Genomic DNA, 19,844 nt, shown 5'->3' with positions numbered 1-19,844 from the left:
CGTTTATGCAAATGGATTGTCATTTAATGTTGTTTGCGCACCGTATTGGCAATACATGGTGAGGGCAATTAATGTGGCTCCAAATGGGTTCGAGGGCCCTAGGTATGAGAAGGAACACACCACTTTATTGGATGATGAGGTGGCCCATGTAGAGAATGCCATGTTACCCATCAAGAATGCATTGGGCCAAATAGGTGTGACAATAGTATCAGATGGATGGAAAGATACAAGGAACCGTCCTTTGGTGAATGTTCTTGCAATGTCTACAAGAGGTGCAATGTTTCTAAAAGTTGTGGATTGTGAAGGAGAGTTTAAGGATGGTCCTTTCATTGCACACTTTCTCATCCAAGCTATTGAGCAAGTTGGCCCTGAAAATGTTGTTCAAGTAATAACCGACAATGTGAAGAATTGTAGGGTTGTCATCTTATTGATTGAGGAACGGTATGAACACATCTTTTGGACACCTTGTGCAGTGCACTCACTCAACCTAATGCTGGAAAAAATTGGCACTAAGGTTGAGTGGATAAAAAAAATGTATGAAGAGGCACAAGAGGTCCAAATGTTTGTCACGACCACCATATGATGCAAGCCATATTCAAACAATTCTCGAAATTGGAGCTCTTGAAGGTAAGTTGAATTGTTTAAAATTTAAACATGTTTTAGAAATCTAGCCACTTTAGTAAACTTTCTATGTTTTGAAACGTTTAATCTATTACTGTTTTCATTTTAAAATAGCTTGTTGAGACCCGCTTTGCCTCCAGCACCATTGTTTTGAGGCACCTTGACTAGAATGATAACTAGTGCTAATTGGAGTGTATGGAGGCAATCTAATAGTAATAAAGCAACTGCCATAAGGGGATTGATACTAAATGAATCTTGGTGGGATTGTGCTAAGTACCTTCTGAAGATCACCGAGCCTATATTGAGCATGATCCGATACACTGACATGAATACGCCTTGCTTGGGTGAGGTATATGATGGCATTGAATCCATGATTGAGGACATTAGAAATATCATAAATGAGAAAGAGCAAGATCCAAATGAAAAGTTCTTCAAGGAGCTATAGTTAATCATGATAGAGAGATGGAACAAAATGACTACCCCTTTGCATCTACTTGCCTTTGCATTGAGCCCCAGGTTCTATAGCCAATCAGTCCTCAAGGAGAGTACCACTAGAGTTCCCCCATACAGAGATCTTGAAGTTGCTCAAGGGTACAAGGCATCCCTTCGAAGACTCTTTCCTAAGCACTTACGACCTGAAGTGATGTCTGAATTTATGAGTTTTATGAACACCGATGATTGTGGTCTTGACACTCTTGAAGACAAGAACAATGCTAATGCTCATTAATGGTGGTACTTCCATGGCCAAAAATACCAACCCTTGCAGCCCATTGCCATCAAAATTTTATCACAGGTTAGTTTTTTAGTCTTAAGATTCTAATCACTAGTTTCTTGTTGGTAAATATTCAAAACTCTAATTTCTAGTTTATTGTTGGTAAATTTGCAAATCTTGATAGGTTGCTAGTTCATCATCATCTGAGAGGAATTGGAGCAGATACTCCTTCATCCACTCGATAAAACACAAGCGACTAAGCTCCAAGAAAGCAAATAACTTGGTGTTTGTGCATTCAAATTTGAGGCTCACAACTCACAAAGAGAATATGTACAAAAGGGGGAGGCAAAACAATGGGATGTCGAACCAAAGGCCGTGGAGTTGGAAATTCACTTTGATGCACTTGCGATTGAAGATGGTGATCCTGAGATACATAGTACTGATGGAGCTGATCTATTCTATGGTTGAGACTGCTGATGCTGGTGGCACTAATTGTGCTTCTAATCAACAACTGCCTAATGATGATGAATTCTTTGATGATTTTTGATGATACATTGATATTTTCCATTTGATTACATATGAGTCTATGACTTATTTCTGATTACTGATTTAGTGATTAGTAATGTTGACATTGTTGTTTTAAAGACTAAAGTTTTGAACTGAAACATTCATATGGTATTATGGTGGTATATTTTGACATATTGTCGTGCCATTTGAACAAATCATTAATATATGTGGTGGTTGAATTTGCTAAATTGCTTTAGATTAGCATAGTGTTGTATGAACCAGTATTCTGCAACATATATATATATATATATATATATATATATATATTCTTGTATGGACAAATCCAAAACGAACCTGAACCCAACCCAAAAAAATTTTGATCAAATTTTGAACCCAAATGTTGAACCTGCATCCGAACCGGCAACTTAACTTAAAAGCATAACAAAAAGTGAATATAAGTTATATTTATTAAAACGTGAAAGTCAAATTAAAAATATAACATCATATTTTTAATTCGTGCTGTTGCACCAAAAATGTCCACTTTTGAGGCATTAAAACGGGCATATTTCTTGATTGACAACTCTGATTGAGCTCTAGGTTAGACCAAATCGAAAGGAAAAGCGAAAGGCGTGACATGAGCAAAACCAAAGGACAAAAAACCAACAAACACAAACTCAAAAGTAAAGAAAAGGATGATGAAGGCCTCAAAAATCAAGCAAAGGCTCGATAGAAAACAAAACAAAAATGACTTGAAGAAGGCCTTCAATAAAAAGATCTGATATACGAATTGAAATTGATTGATTGATCAACATTAAGCAATAAGACGAAACTAGCTTGAAAAAGTTCCGTGCTGTTATCAACATTTTGTGGTGACAAAATGCAGGACAACACAATGGAAGCGGAGTGTGTGTGTGCTGTTGATAATAAATAACAAAGCCAAACGCAAAGTAAGTTGTAGTAAGCATGCAAATGTGAAGTATGTAAGAGGTATATCATGTATAATCCATTGGCATTGTAAAATCTAAGAGCAACGTTGAGTGATTTTGTAAAATCTGAAAATGTTATAGTAAAATTTTAAAGGTGGTTTATTTATTCTGAATTTTGAACAATCATCAAGTTGAGTGAAATGACTTGTAATACATCCACAAGCTAGAGAAGTCTAAATGAGGAAAGCATTTTGCAAAAGAAGGTTGTAATATCTAGAAGATTGGTGCCTCAAGGATGCTGGGTTGGTGCTTTTGTTGGAGATGGTGCTCTCAAATGAGGAATATAATGTTTCCTTAGGGCTGGTGCCCTCAAAGGTTCAAAGTGTTTTACACATTTTCATTCGCAAGCAGCCTTCAGATTGTTAGATCCTAATAGCATTTCTCAGTGTGTTTTTTCACCCATCTTGTGTTTTCCATGCACTCCATGTGTTATTCCTTCTGTGTGGTTGTATTCTTTTCAACTCTTCTTTTATATTTATCTGTTTACTAAAGTTTTTTAAGGACCTGAAATTTTTAACTTCTACCAATTCAGTACCCTCTCAGTAGCAGAATTGTTTCCACACCTCCATCCCCTGCCATCCCAATCCCAGAAACTTGATGAAAGATAGCAATAAATTGTTTGAGGGACCTTAATACAGCATAGTATGCTGGGTATGTGGAGCAGCTGTTGTAGGCTTAAACTGCTTATTGTTAATTTTCATATCGTTAATATGATACGTAGATTTTTTGGAAAAAACTCTTAGATCTTTAAAGAACAGAAATTCGGTCTTTTTTCTCAACAGTTTGCCACCATTACATGGTTCTTAGAATCGCCAAGAGTGTTCCCTAAATTAAGTCTTTGATTTAATTATCCTTATCTGTAGCTGCCAATGACAATTGTGGCTCAAATCTTAAGAGGCCTCAATCAAGATAGAGGTGGCATCATATATGAATAGTGAATTTGGGCTAGTAATTTTTATGATATGTTTATACTATATTAGTAGGGGAAATAGGTGCCAGAAAAGTTGCCTTGAACTGGTCCGGTTGGCTGTGTTTCTGGTTAAGGCTTATGTTTTGATAAGTAGGGCTCTTCTACCACAAAACGAGTAAGGAAAAGTGCTCTTTTAGAACCTTTAGCCATCTGTTGGATTCTTGATGGATTATTGTTCATTATAATGTTAGTCTGTTGCACCTCATACATGCTATTGTGCTATATCAAATGCTAGCTGACCCACTGTTTTGGAAATGGAAATATTATTTTTCTTTTAAACGTAAAACAGAGTCTGGTATACCACCACATGTAAATGTTAGATAGAGCAAATATTTAATTTCTGTTCTGGAAACTTGGTCTGGTCTCAGCTCTAATTTATTATCCTATAATCAATGACACTAATCATTTCCAGATAAAGTATTATTAATTTATTGGTCATATTTTTTTATTTAGAAAATATTGCATGCACCTTTAAATTTATTTTTTATTGCTCCAGCATTGATTTCTAATTGGAATTCATTTTTCTTGGTAGGGTGGTAGCCTTCAAGGGAAGTTTGTCGATGCGACACCATTTGCAAGGTTAACAGGTCAACAACAACCGAAGAAAAAAAGTGCCTCAGGTTCTGCTGTTGATGATTATGGTCAGGTTTTAGCTTCTTATGGATTTAATTACCACGGAACCGAGGTCCTATATAGTGGCATTCTTGGCACAGAGCTCACTTGTGAAATATTTATTGGTCCAGTGTACTATCAACGACTTCGACATATGGTTTCAGATAAGTTTCAGGTATAATGATAAATTAGCATCTTGTGGATTCTTAATTTAAAAATGCTGATAACACGCACATATGTAAGGATTAAGATGAAAATTTTAGAATGAGGCCCAGAAGAAATAGAGATGCTGAACATTCATGTATACGGAAATCAAATTATGATTTATTTTCCAGAACAACTTTTAGTAGCTCAAACATGAACATCCACATATATAGGTATCACAATGAAAATTTTAATATATGCCTAAGAAGAAATAGTGAAGCTGAACATTCAAGCATTTAGAAATTGAAATATGTTGTATTTTCTGGGATAACCTTCCATAGCTTCACCATGAATTGATTTCCTCTTAACATGACATCACCAAATGCTGCCTTGAGCAGTATGTCTTCACATTTCCTTCCTTGGGTCAGCATTCAGAATCCTTCCAAATGAAATGTAGGTTCCATTTGGGTTAAAACACATTCTGAATTTATTACCCAGTTGGGCTAATATAGAGAAAACCGAAGCAGATTTCTATCAGAATTTCAGGTTTTCCCTTTCAGAGCAATCTTGTGGGAGCACTTTAATCTTGTTACCTTTTGTGCTAAGTTTTTTGCTTTTTCATTTTTCTTGATCATTGAAATTGTTTAAATACTAAGTTCATCTAGGAGTTCCCTTTTTAAGAAAATCAGTCAAGATACATTTCTTCAAGATTCTTTGGAGTATTTCTGATGTTTTTGTGTGGAGTATTTCTATTGCTTCCAGGGCACTCGCAAGGCAGCCCTCAAGCGTGACCCTCACTGCCATCTCTTTTGGTGACTCAGCTGTTATGGCTTAGTTCTCTGTTAGCAGGGCCTCCTCTCAACTACTCATGCAACCCTCTCCTAAGTCAACTCCTGTCTATGGTACTCCTCATTCACCTGAAGGCAAGATGACAACTCCTCCCTGGCCGTGGCCATTGTTAATCACTGAGCCTCAGCCTTAGATGGTATCTGTTGAGTCTATCACAACTCATAGTAACCCTCTCTGAACTTGCTCCACCTTCCGGAGTAGAACCTAAACTCGACTCTATCTACTCCAACAATCATCACAACCCTCTAAAAGGTCCCAACTTTCCATCATCTCAATAGTCTGTGGTTGGCCATCCCCAAGACCCAAAATATCAATGAAACTCCTATTTATATCCCATCTTGACAAACTCTGACAAGGTCTCTACCTTCCCCACAACAACCTTCTGGCCTTGTGACCATAGTGAGGCTGCTATGTGCTTAGCTCTTGCTGCTATCTCCTCAATGTACTAGTCAATATCTCCAAGACCCTTCGCAGGCTCTAACAAGCCTTCCCGAGGTGTCACTGTCAATTGCACCACAAGTGCACTCTTCGCCAACTGCTTGACTACAGGTACACTTGCCTCCATCTGTCGCACTACTAAAGTCTCTCCCTTTCTCACCTGGTATCAAGGAGATAGGACGACCGCCCCAATAGGGGCCATGGGCATGAGCTAGAATATTCTAAGCTGAGTACTCATGTCTACTTGAGATGGAGCACAACCTGTCACTAGAGTGCTATTTGCCACAACCTAAACCTTTGCCTCACTCAGGTGCTTGATCTCTGCAGTCTCCACTATTGCGGCCTCAACCGCAACCACCTCCATCATCCATGGGGACCATCTCAACTGCCTTAGCCTCACCATGTGGTATCAAATCTTCTGCCATAAATAACTCCACCACAATTATACCCCCAAAAAACTCCACTCTTGACTCTTCATAATTGTTAATGGCAATACTGATTGGTGTCTTCAACTAGCTAACCCTAGAATGGGTGTGGTGGTCATCATGCCAATTGTCCCTCTAAGATAAATGACTTCTTTATCCCTCAGCTCCTGGAGGTACCAGCTACAAAGTCCACCTCTATTGGCATTAGAGTTTGTGAGACCAATCTTATCAAGTATTCCTTCTCTTCGAGAGTCATCTTCTTGGCCTTCAAATCAATTTTCTTTCCATTCCCTCCAAGAAAACAAAACACCCATGTAAATTCAGTGGCTTTGAAGAAGACTTTGATATTATACTCAAGATAATTAACAGAACTAGCGTCTGTAAATATGTCGAAGGTCTTGACTAGCATGCAAAGGGCACCCTCATAATCCTAGATGTAGAAGACAAGCATTTGTATGGCCCAATGAACTTTAGCCCTCTTATTATGTTGCTTCACTATTAATGTCCGGTGTTTCTTGCTACCATTTTTTGCATTCCAATCCATTGAGCCTTTCAAAAATTGCCTTCTGCAGTGTCACATCCTCCTTCTGCATGCGATATTGCCCTAGCGCCTTTGGCTTTATCTTCTTCTTTTTCCCTAAGTCCATGTCCATTCTTCCTGCAATTTTAACACTGGAGGGTAATACTTTTGCTTCCCTATGCATTCCAAAGGAATTGCTTGAGGCTGACTGTAGCTATTTCTTCTAGTCCTTCTTCCTATTGGGATCCATCAGTAACTGTTGCCCCTTTTTCATTTTGTGCAACTTGGACATAAGCAGTTAGGGTATAATTTGTCTACTTTGCCCTTCAAAACTGAATTTAACAACATTTTCACACCAATGCAACTATATTCTTGTATGCCCTTCTTGATCTTTGTTCCTTCATGTTTTCCTTGTGCTTTTATAAACCTCCTATACCACGTGTTTAAACGGCCCTAGCCACTATACAACCACCTATATGGTTACAGTAGTGCAATTCTATGCTTACACTGGCAAATATGCTTACACCGGCAAATGATACTCTTCACTTGCCTTCTACCTTCCTTCACTTCCAATGCGGTTGGCGTGACCCTTCCCCATGTAAGGATTTTGACCTTGTTTTTAGACCCCATCCCTCTTCATATGATATGTCCAACACTTCACCTTGTTCCCCATGCAGCTTGTCCCAGCATGCGACTTTACCCTCCTTTTCAAATTCGCAACCACTCCTTTAAAAACACCTCCATTCTATTTATGCCCCTGGTTAAACTGCAAGACACCAGCTATGTTCATTTGGTTGAAGCATCTGTTGATAGTTATATCATTGTCCTTGGTGTCCCTCGACCTGTGCGTCCTTCATTCGCTTCAATCCCCTCTCGTTACAATCACTATTCAGTTTTAACATTTGTAGTATGATGGAGTTTTGATTTCGCTACTTGTTTCTGATGCATGCATCACTTAGTCTTCTCACGATAGTGGTTTAATATCGACTTAGGATCACCATACGGTATGATGGATGTTGTGCTAGAAGCACCACACTGTGGGTTCACTTCATGACAATTGTGGCCACCTATGTGGCGATATAGTATACAATAGTGTCTACCAACGACATAGTGATAAGCTCTCTTCCTTCTCTCTCTTTTTTATTAACTTCTTTTTTAATTTTTAATTTTTAAAAATTATTCCTAATCTATTTTACCTTGTAAGGCATCATCCATTGGCACGGGTCACCCTTCCTGACACCTTCTTTTGTCATGGAAGGGCTTCAACTTCAACCCATTTACCGTGATTGGGATATCTTGCCCGTCAAGTATCCATAACTTAATCACTTTATTTTCTTCAACGTCTCTTATCTTGTATGGACTGAGCCACCTGACTTTGAATTTTCCCGGTTTAATCTCTTTCCTTATTATATTTTAGGAGTTGTCCTGGAGTGAACCGTAGTTGCCTCAAGTGTTTTTTGTGCCACACATTCTTTCTTTGTTGGGCTACCTTTGTTGCCCACTGCACCATCATCTGATGCTTATCCAATTTATTCAAGGTATATAACCTTTCCTGAAGGCTTTCCATATCCCCAAGCCTATTCTCAAACCCAATCCTCAAGCTCGGAACCATGAAATCTTCAAGGACAATGACTTCTTGTTTGCACATTAGCTGAAATGACGGTTGTTCGGTAGTTACTTTGTATGTTGTCCTATAGGCCCATAGTACTGATGGTACCATTTCCTACCAGTCTTCATACACTCTGCATGATTTGTAGATCACACACACCAATATTTTGTTAGTTGCTTTTGCTTGGCCATTTGCTCATGGGTAATATGGATTTGACAAAGAATGAAAAATATTGAACTCCTTGGTGAGAAATTGCATGACATGATTCACAAAGTGGTACCCTTGAACACAAGTCAATTGTATTGGAATCCCATGCCTTGTGATGATTTGTTTATAAATAAATCTAGATGTAGTCAGTGCGGAGTTGTCTGGCAGGGCTTGTGCCTCCACCTACTTGGTAAGGTACTCCAGTGCCACCATGATGTATCTACATCTCCTTGCTCTACTAGCCTTTAGTGGCCTAATGAAGTTAAGTCCCCACCTCTCAAATATCTCTTGTGATTGTAAAGGATTCAGAGGCATGAAGTCCCACTTTAATGATTTCGTGGCCCGCTAGCATATGTCATAGCCTATGACCCTTTCCCTAGCATTGTTGTATAATGTTGGCCACCATAGACCTACAAGTAGTACCTTTCTCACCGTAGTGTCTAGTCCCATGTGTTTGCCAGTCAGACCTTCATGTGCCTTCCAAAGGACACTTAGGATTTCTTCAACCATGATGCACCTCTAAAGTACCTGGTCTAGTCCCATCTCACACAACAATCCATTGATTAATTGGAACATCCTACTTGTCAAGTCCAACTTCCTCTTCTATCTAGGTGGCAATATCCTTCAAGAACTAGGATGTGGATAGGTACTCGCCAATACTTATGTATCTATTAATCACACCTTCCCATCAACCAAATATCTCACAACTTCCTATCAAGCAAATATCTAACATTTTTAATTTCTGAATTGACTCGTCTTTTACTTGTTTGTATTAACAAAACAACTTCTTAGTTAAGACATTTATTAACACTCAAACTAATGTTTGACTATTCTTAATGGCACTTTTAACTATTTTTTATTGTTTTTCATTTCTGATAGAGAGTCAACCTTTCGTATTTGTGGCTTTTAATATGTTTGCTGTTTTCTTTAACCATCTTTGTTGTCCTCTAAATATGGTTGCTATTCTATTTACTTAAAAGAGTTGGCTAGCCTATATTTTAACCCATACATTGCAAATCACCATGAAATCGATTGCTTTCCAATATTGATCTAGTTGGCCACAAAATGAACTATTGTATATCATGGAACTATTTGACAAGTCAGATTGCTGACTATTTCATTGAAGGCTCCTATCACAATGTATGACTTCATCGTCTTGGTATTTTCTACCACTTCACTGACCACTACCCATTTGATAAATCAACTCTAATCTTTGACTTGTATCTCTTCACTTGTAAATCTGCATAAGTATAATCGACCTCTCCCCTATGCGTTCTCAAGTAATGCCCCCTGTTTAGACTTCTACAAGTATGACATATATGAATTGATGCCCCATCCTCTTGTTCAATGATGTGTGTATGCATTTATATATCTCCCCTCTGGTCTAGACTTCCCAATGTTCTTTGTATTTGAGAACAAATGATAAGTTCCTTCAACGGACGTGACTCTTGTCTTCTTTTAGTCTCACAACTTTATTTAATCTTTCTTTTATAAATATTCCCATGTCTGTCTATGCGAGGTCATCACTCGATTTCCCTTGTGCCTTTTATATGCAGCTTATATAAGAAACAATTATTCATTAAGGTATCGTAAACAAATTTTTGTTTTCACTAGTAACTTGTTCTATTCATAAGATGTCATAGGCAATGCAGGGAAATTTATTATTAAAGATTTGATATCAAACTATTAACCATTATTTTATTAAATTCACTTTCCCACGGTACTGTAATATTTGTTTCCTCGTAGAAACAATTTTTTTTAATAATTTTTTTGTCTAGCGAATATCTTGTATATAATTTGTAATTTTATTGTTATTTGTTTGTTTACTTTAATATTTTTAATAATATTATATTTTAAATAAATCCTATTAAGGAAGGAGACAGTACAAAATACTAATTGTTTCACATGTCTCAGTTTTCAAATTTTCATCGTAGGCTCTTAGCCCTGGAGACTAACAATGTTGTATGTTAATTATAAAACAATTGTTTTATGTTTTGGATATCCTAGTCCCCAAAATGTCATTTAATGATGTAGGAGCATCTTTGGGTTATTGGCAATCTCACATCATCCAAAAAAAACAGTTTGCTTTATTTTGTGTTTGTAGTGGCGATCATTGGATCACACATTCTATTTTATGTGAATTTGGTTTTTTAACGAGGAACTACCATGGATCATCTTCCCAAGGTTACATGTCTTTATGTGCCATATGCATGGAGATCTAATTCATTATTCTTGAGTGGCATATTCTTCGTTGGCATATCAGATGATGCATGGTAATTCCCTTATGCGATGTTTGTCTTCGCTTGCGAGGTTTAATGGCTTTACATGTGGGTTCTTGGATCATGTGAGGACCTATATCTAAGGTTGCTAGTTCTCTTATGCTTAATCATGTATTTAGTCATTTGATCTTTAGGGATCAATCCTATATTGAGTAATACGTTTCTTATTTTAGGAAATTATGATCTTTTAGCCAATCTGCATGTCTTGATGGCTATTTATGTGATGTAAGATGTATCTTGGGGGGTAGTAAGTGGTTAGGATGAGGAGAAAGGACGAAGATCATCACGAATGGGCATGTCGATAGAGTTGGACTTTATTCTGGATTATTTGTATTGGTCAAAACCAGAAAGGCCTTACAACCCGATATGTTTGATGTTCATTTGATGTAATTGTATCTTCTGTTAATAAAGAAGTCATTTTCACTTGTATCTCGTTGCATGACTCTTAGCTGGGGTTTTGTCATCTCCTTTGGAGATTCACCAGCCTTGTACTCCATTAGATGGTATCAGAGCAAGGTTGAGGTTAGATCTTGTATTATTGACTTGTCAAGCCTTGAAACTTTTGGTTGTGAGGTGGCAGATCATGGTTTTGGATTGCAAATGTAGAGGACTTGAACAAGTTGTATCGTTGGATCAGTTCTGACCTAGTGGAGTTTTTTTATTCGTTGGTGAACAAATCGTCGAAGTTGAGACAATTGCATCTAGAATTGATTATGTCGCCTAGAAGGATGAATCCTAGGAGGTTAGAGCACATCTTTGAGGAATTTAAAGCTGAAATTAGAATTGAGATTTGTAATGTCTTGAATGGATTTGAGAAGGACCCTTGCGACAGAGGATGAGTATGAAGAAGTTGTCCAAGATCTTGAAGTACTTGAAGTAGAGTTCCTTGCTGAAGAAGAAAAATTGTTGCGAGTTGTGACACAAGTTGGTAAGAGTCATAGACTAGATGTTTCAAATAACTCTGGTTCATTGCATCCCGAGAACTTGATTGATTGGATTAATGAACTTGAAGATTATTTTGAGCTAGAAGATGTTAGAGATCCTTAGAGAGTTAGGTTAGAACATACTAAGTAGAAGGGTCATGTCGTCTTGTGGTGGAAGGAATTGCAGAATGATAGAGAGAATAACCGTGAACCTAAGATCAGTAGATGGAAAGTTATGGTCTCTAGACTTAAAGCTAAGTTCATACCTAAGGATTATGAACTTGAATTGTTTAAGAAGTTGCAGAATTTGAGGCAAAAGGACTTATCAGTTAAAGAGTATGTTGAGGAGTTTTTCAAGATGCAAATCAGATCTAGGCATCGTGAATCTTTTAAGGAAAAGGTTACAAGGTATTAAAATGGTTTGAGATTGAATATTCAAGATGAGTTAAGTATGTTGGAGATTAGTTCAATTGAAGATGCTTATCAGTATGCCTTGAAGGCAGAAGATAAGTGCAATAGAAAGCAAGGTTACCTTAAGAGTAGAGACAAACAGTTGGTTAATTTGGATAAAGAAAATAATTACAGTTGAATCTGATCAAAGAATTCCAAGAAATAGATTTGATAGTAAGGTATTCAAGGCTACTTGTTTCAAATGTGGCGAGAGATAGTGAGCTTTTGAATGTCCTAGTAGGGGTTTTGATAAGAAGAACCTAGTAGCATAGGAAGGTCAAGTTGTGAAGGAGCCTGAAGTTGATTTTACTTCATCAAAGACATGAGAAGCTCTTATGCTTAGAAGGATCATGTTGTCTAAGCATGAAGTAGAACCAGTTCAAAGGAGAAATGTGTTCAAAACTATTTGCAAGTTAGGAAGTAGATGTTGTAAGATTAGCATGGATGATGGTATTACCGATAACCTTGTATCAAAAGAGATGGTACAAAAACTTGGATTGCAGAGATTTAAACATCCTTGTCCTTATGGTATCAGTTGTTTTCAAGATGATCATCGAGTGCAGGTTACATAGCAATGTTTGGTTAATTTCAGTATTGGACCTAACAAGGATGAATATTTTGTATGTAGTTAACATTAGTGCTTGTCATGTTTTGCTTGGTAGACCTTGACAATTGTTATCTTCCAAATGTGGTAGAGTACCATGTCAGATGTGGAAGTAGTTTTATGCCAGATATGGAAGTGTTTACCTACTAGATGTGGAAATGTTTACCCACCAGATATGGAAATGATTACTTGCCAGGTATGCAAGTGTCTTTATGTTGGCTTGGAGAGGTTCTCACACCAAGTATGGAAGTTATACACAGAAACTAGATACCAATGCAATCACAGTGATTATACCAGTGAGAAAAACATACACAATGCACATAGATGGAAAATTATCACTTTATTGATTGTACCAAGAATATTACATCACCAAAAGTACAAATATTCTCTCCAATGCCATCCCCTTCCAATTCCCAATGATCCCTATGTATGGTGCTCCGACTTGTTACGAGAATCAACCATCGTGACCCTTGGTGCATAAGTTTTCCCAACAACTACCTTAAGTACTTTGTTTATGTAATAATGACCTACATCAACATAACAAGGGAGCTAATCATGATTGTAGGAGGAATACTGTTACTATTGATGGCAGGAAGTTTTTCCTAATTCCTTTGAGGGATGAAGAAGAGAGAAGTGCAAAGAACTTGTACAAACCCCAACCTGGCTCAATCTGAGAACTAGCTGGGTGTAAAGAATTTCATCTATGTTTTTAAAACTTTCTTAGCTTTGCTTCTTCATTCCTTAAAACAAACAACTTCCTCTTATTTCTTATAACAATTAAATGCACATAGCTAACCGGAATTTGCCTAATCAATGTAAAAGAACACTTCTCTTATTTCCTTGTATTCTGCCAGCTACACAATTGTTGACCAATTTATTCAATTATCAAAAGGGATGCACCGATTTATAATTGGCTCGTACAACCAAAATAAAGAACAATGAATCTGGCTTGAAGAATAGACTGTAATATTCAATGGAGGAATCACGTCCAAGTTCAAATGCCCAATCAATTTGCTTCAGGTTATCCACATGTAGTCAGCAACACCAATCCAAGTGTCCAAGTCTCTCCACTTGTAACTGCAGCTAATTGGGTAGCAGGCCCAGCCTTGGCCACATGAAAACACACTTCCCAAACACCTTCCGTAACCCAAAATGCTGGCTCAGCTTCCTTCTACACTGCTGGAGTTAGACCACTCACGTGGTCCTTTAACAATTTGCAGGCCTAATTAAATGGTTGTCATCCAGCCATGAAACACCCACGCACTCCAATCACCAGTGTGACAGCCAAATGGAAAAATGCAGGCTAATTGCATGTACAGGATTCAATGCAGCTGTGTGGCCTCTTAGACGTGCAGCCGTGGGTGACAATTCCACTCCCAGAAAGTTAAGAGAATGGACGCAGGACTCGGTAGAAGATGCCTACAGTCCCCAAGATACAATGCTGCTCTACGACAGAATACCAAACTCACAAAAAATGCTGCAACACAAATATGCAGTCCTCAGAAACGAAATCGTCCTCCAATCAGAATTTCGCAAATGCCAGTCACAATTGGAGATGTCCACAGCCAATCCCTCTTTAGCCACAGGGATACAGTAAGGAGACTCACAACCTCAACCTCCACAATTTTCAGAGTTTTACCTACCACAACTCCCAACACAAAGCCTTCTTCCAAAGCAACAGTAACATAGAAATGGAAGATTAATAATTCTCAGAAATATAATTCACAATACCTCAGCGTTGAATTGCAAATCCTCAATATTGACTCTTATACATCAGCAAGGGCATATAGTTAAGAACCTAGGAAAAAAGCCACAAAGGCACAAAATCAAATATATAATCAAGTGTGCTTTTCCCAATGAAATGAGCTCTCAGTTATAAGATTTCGTTGGTAGAAGTTTCCATAAAATTCCACTTCAAAAATCGTGAAAGTTTCCCAAAAGAACTCAACACTAGAAACTTCCTAACTTGCTTTTTAGAGATATCACTTAAAATCATTATTATAATAATATAAACATTAATATAATTATGCAACTCAATGAATAATAACTAAATAAGAGCTCATGCAATTATTAACCTGATTAACTATAGGTGATGACCAACTGCCAAGCCATCCATTGCGCTACCAAAAATAGCAACTATAAAAATAGTAAATCCAGAGCTAAGTCCTAAATAACAGATTATACTAATCAAGAGCTAAGTCACAGGATATGTTGAATTTCATCCATGAAATTTGAATTTCAGCAAATTTTTACCCTTTGTAAACTTCATCTGAACTTTATGATATTTATATAATATTGTTTTTCAATATTATATTCTTTTATTTTAAAATAATATTGATTTATTTAGTTTAATTATTTAGCAATGTCAAACTATTTTGATAATTTTGTGGATATATTCTTTAAAAATAAATAAATTAATTGTTGATTTTTTTCCCAAATTTTTACCCTTGTCTAATTTCATATGAATTTTTTGATCGCTGAACTCAAATTTGAATTTGAACCTTATGACTTAGGTCAAGAGTATAGATAGTAGAATCAGCTTCTCAAATGGTTGAATATCTATGCCAGTGTTTACAAGACTCACCGCATTGTGCTCAAACTTGAGTCCTAAGGCAACTTGGTTGAATGAGACCTGGGGACTCATAACTAAAGTGCTCAACACGTCTGATTAGAGTCTCTAGGCGTGGCAAGTCCCAAGTAGATTTGGGTGAGTTTGGAAATTAAAAGAAAAAAGGAACATAAAAAATTAAAATTCCTTTAATGAAAGAATGTAAAAATAATGTGTTTTTCAAGGTTTGTAGGATGCTTGAAGGTGATAATAAAATTATAAAAATGGGATTCACCTTGACGGTTTGTCTAAACTGAATGGCTGCCTTAGAACTGCTTCACATAGAGTTATTAATGTTGACTTCTGTTTTTGATTCCATGCTACTATAGACCATGAGCTTGGTACACCTTAAACACCCAAAAGAATATTTATGTAACTCAAAAAAGTGTTTCCTTTAAGCTAAGATCTACTTTTATATTCGTATTATCAATGTATAATTACACATGTGACTGAAGTAGAAGCCATTTGATTAGTTTATTGTATCTGTAAAGTTTATTTATATTAGGGTATATCCGGTACAAGTTATAAATCATTGTCAACTTGGGGTGCCAAGTCCAAGTATTGATGAGTCCCAAGTTTTTAAACAATGAAGTTTTGACTCCAAGTCCAAGTTTTTTAACAATGATCTATGCCTTAATGATACATCGTAAAATTCCAATAGCCACAGAAAACTATTCCCCTTTCTTTTTAATTTCTCTCCTGCAAAAATGAAATGTAAGCTGTAAGCTACATGATGGAAGAACAGATGAACTGGACGATTGGGTATTAATAGGTTTATTAAGCAGAATGCTTCATCTCCTGCAATCCTCTTTTCAGAGAAATTCACATTATATATTGTCCAAGATAAAATTCCTTGTAAAGCTGAGACAGCTTATCTTATCAGCGATGCCATTTACGTAAATCCGTTTATATTCTCTTTAGTCACCACCAATGAAACACAATTATATGGACAGAAATGTATTCATCAATAACCTATAATTTAATATTGCTATTGTTTTTTAATCATATTTACATTATTGTCCATCAATCCATTGTCAGAATGAAAATGAATACCAGGAGATGAAGAATATGATGCAAAGGAGATGAAATCTATTCATTTAAAACTATGAATATGTTAGAATTAAACTATTGTTGAGGCTTTCTTGAAACTACAATAGAATTGATCAAGTTGTTGTTTGTATTAACAGGTGCGTTCTATGGGACCTGTTAATCCTGTCACCAGACAACCTGTGAAAGGTCGCAAAGTTGGTGGAGGTATTCGTTTTGGAGAAATGGAGCGTGATTCAGTTCTTGCTCATGGAGCAGCTTATCTACTTCGTGATAGACTTCATATAAGCTCAGACTATCATGTGGCAGATGTTTGCTCAAAGTGTGGGGGTTTATTGTCAACCTCGCCTGTGCTTCAAAAGGAAAGAAGTGATTCACTGACCAGCCTACCTTTGGGGAGCATCAATGCCAAGAAGGTAGTCTGCCATGTGTGCAAATCAAGCCAGGGCATTGAGACGGTGGCAATGCCATATGTATTCAGATATCTGGCAGCAGAGCTGGCAGCAATGAATATCAAGATGGCTCTCAAGGTCTCTGATGCAGCGTGATGACAGAAATTCAAGAATCATATTGAGTTTTTCAAGAATTAATTGAATGATACCATTTTTTTGTACAGTAATTTATACTTGTGTAAGTATCACTTTGTTCTTCTGAACACGGTCTTCAATGGAAGGTGAGTCTAATGTAATTCATTTTTGTAATGGAAACCATTCCTGTATTTATAGGATACAAAATTGCGCCTAAATGGTCTGGTATCAGCAAGTATAAGAAAAACGAATTTAATATGAGACATTATTAGACGGTCTATGCAGGCGTTGTTATTAGAACTGAAGTTCCCAGTTTCCATACTGAATTAATTTTTGGAATCCAAAAAATAAAAAACTATAAAGTTTAGTCCTTGTTTATTTAAAAAAAAATTTCTTTGTAGGAATTCTAATTTTTTGATTGGTCACTTATAATTTTGCTGGGGTCTAGTATTTTGAATAAATGAAATTAAAAAGTGAAAAAGAGGTGATAGGCGATGGACATGAATTAAATGCAGTGCATTTAATAAGTAGATGTCATAGATGCCAAAAGTGACACGAAGCAGATGTAGGCCATCACACATGTAATGGGCACCCCTGAATGTTCCAAAAAACTAAATCAAATTGCTAAAAGGAATTATGTCAAACAGTTTGCATTCAACCTCTTATTTCTCCGTTTAATGTTTAAACTCCTTATAATTCTGGAAATCAAACGTTTATTTGTTTGTTGTGTTTTGTGCATGGAATTGGTATCGTACAACATAAACAAGAAAAAAACTACAATAATATGCAAAGCGGAAATGAACTGCTGCCAATAAAATGTTATTTTCAGAATTCATAAAACCAAATACATGGCAGATTTATCAACTCACTAATTACTTCAGCATTATTGACATAATACTACAGCCCATGCTTTCGAACTTGCTACTACAATGCCGCGTGAATAGTGCCGCATGAACAGTGTTGTTACAGTACTTTGTCCTTCAATCAGTCCACTACCTTCGTAATATCATTCTCTCAAAGTGGCATAAGAAGATATGAGCAAAATACCAAATCTGCCTGTAGTTGGAAATGCAACTAAACTGTCTGATAATGAAGTCGATAACAAAGGATTCCAAAGACCAAACCCCAAGGCAATGACATCTAGAATGTTACAAGAGAGGATAAACGTCCTCAAATGCCAAGAACGGAGCTGCAACTCACACCAATTTTTTTTCATATTCAACCTCTAATGAAGCCACAAATGCTTCTTTTTATTCTATTTCCAAGGGTCCGCTCAACTCATATGGGCAATGTGGGATAAAAGATGTGTAATATATAAAACATATATTAAAATACCCCTTATGTCTCCTTTGGGTACACATCCTCATAAAATAAATATTAAAGTAACACTTTAATATTTTACAATTAAATTAGATGTTACTTTAATAAAACTTCAGGCGTTAAAATGTATTAGCAATCGGACTCCGAATAATGCGAGTGATAGCTCATCGGAAAGCTCTCACCGAGGAGTATCAATTCCAATCACCAAAATTGACCTACACTGTGTCCCACTGACTTACTAAAAATAGTAAGTATGCCTGAAACTGAGTAAATTAACTTCGTTTTGGCCCAAATTGAAAATAACTAGGCCAAAACACTCCAGGATCCCATTAAACCCTTCATTAGCCCTCGGGACCATGTAGAACAAGGCTAATGCACACACACTTGGTCAACTGCTAAAATGGGGACATTACAGTCCGCCCTTCTTGAAATTGCTTGTCCTCAAGCAATCTCAGTCCAGCCTGTTGAATAACCTGCTAACTCTCCCATATAGAATCTTCCTCCGGCAGGTCTTTCCATCTGACCAAATACTCCTTCACTATCCTGTTTCTAAGCTTCCTCTCTCTGGTGTCTAGAATAGCCTCGGGTACTAACACAAGCTTCCCCTCCTCATCTAAAGGGGGTAAATCTGCAGAAGGCACTACACTTTGACCAATGGCTTTCTTAAGCCTAGACACATGAAACACATTGTGCACTCGATTGCCCTCTGGAAGCTCAAGCTCATAGGCGACTTTGCCCACTTCGCGAATCACCCTGTAGGGACCATAAAATCTAGGTTTCAACTTTTCAGCTCCGCTCTTCTTGAGAGATGACTGTCTATATGGTTGTAGCCTCAAGTAAACCATATCCCCTAGCTCGAAGCTACGCTCTATTTGGTGCTGATCAGCATACAATTTATGTTGATTTTGGGCCTGTTGTATATTCGCTTTGAGCACTTTCAGGATGTCCTAACTATCATGCAATAAGTTTTTGGCTTTGGGCACTCTACTGTCCCCCAAAACTAAATCCATGAAGCTAGGTGCTTCATAACCATAGAGTGCCATGAAAGGAGTCATCTTGATGGACATATGACAAGTGGTGTTATAACAATACTCTCCCATATGCAACCAACTGATCCAAGCCTTTTGTTGTGCAGTTACATAGTTCTTCAAATATCCTTCCACCCATTTATTCACAATCTCTATTTGCCCATCTGTTTGCGGATGATAACTAGTGCTAGGTGTAAGATCTGTACCACACAACCTAAACAACTCTTGCCAAAAAACACTCATAAACTTACTATCCCGGTCGCTGACAATGAATTTGGGCAGCCCATGTAACCTGAATATCTCTCTAAAGAAAAGATCTGCCACCTGTGCTGCTGTGTAAGTGGACGAAATAGCAAAGAAGTGAGCAAACTTTGTCAAGCGGTTCACCACCACATAGATGCAATCCCTTCCTTGCACTCGTGGTAAACCAGTGATGAAGTCCATCGAAATAATTCCTC

The 19,844-nt window shown here is 37.2% G+C and overlaps 1 protein-coding gene across 2 annotated transcripts in view; it reads left to right on the top strand.

The window, feature by feature from the left end:
- Nucleotides 1-17,410, top strand: part of NRPA2 (nuclear RNA polymerase A2) — a 294,138-nt gene extending 276,728 nt beyond the window's left edge. For both annotated transcript variants that reach the window (XM_089830051.1, XM_089830050.1), the window contains exons 26-27: nucleotides 4,329-4,583; nucleotides 16,652-17,410. In XM_089830051.1, coding sequence (XP_089686177.1) covers nucleotides 4,329-4,583; nucleotides 16,652-17,059 — 663 coding nt within the window. In that variant the 3' untranslated portion in view covers nucleotides 17,060-17,410. The remainder of the gene's footprint in view (nucleotides 1-4,328; nucleotides 4,584-16,651) is intronic.
- Nucleotides 17,411-19,844: the final 2,434 nt, after the last annotated feature.

The sequence above is a fragment of the Cupressus sempervirens genome, chromosome 5, assembly GCF_028749045.1.
Source record: "Cupressus sempervirens isolate cs-2001-9-10 chromosome 5, ASM2874904v1, whole genome shotgun sequence".
NCBI classification, from domain to species: Eukaryota; Viridiplantae; Streptophyta; class Pinopsida; order Cupressales; family Cupressaceae; genus Cupressus; species Cupressus sempervirens.
Note: the sequence above shows the minus strand (reverse complement) of the source record. Positions and strands in the feature narration are given on the sequence as shown.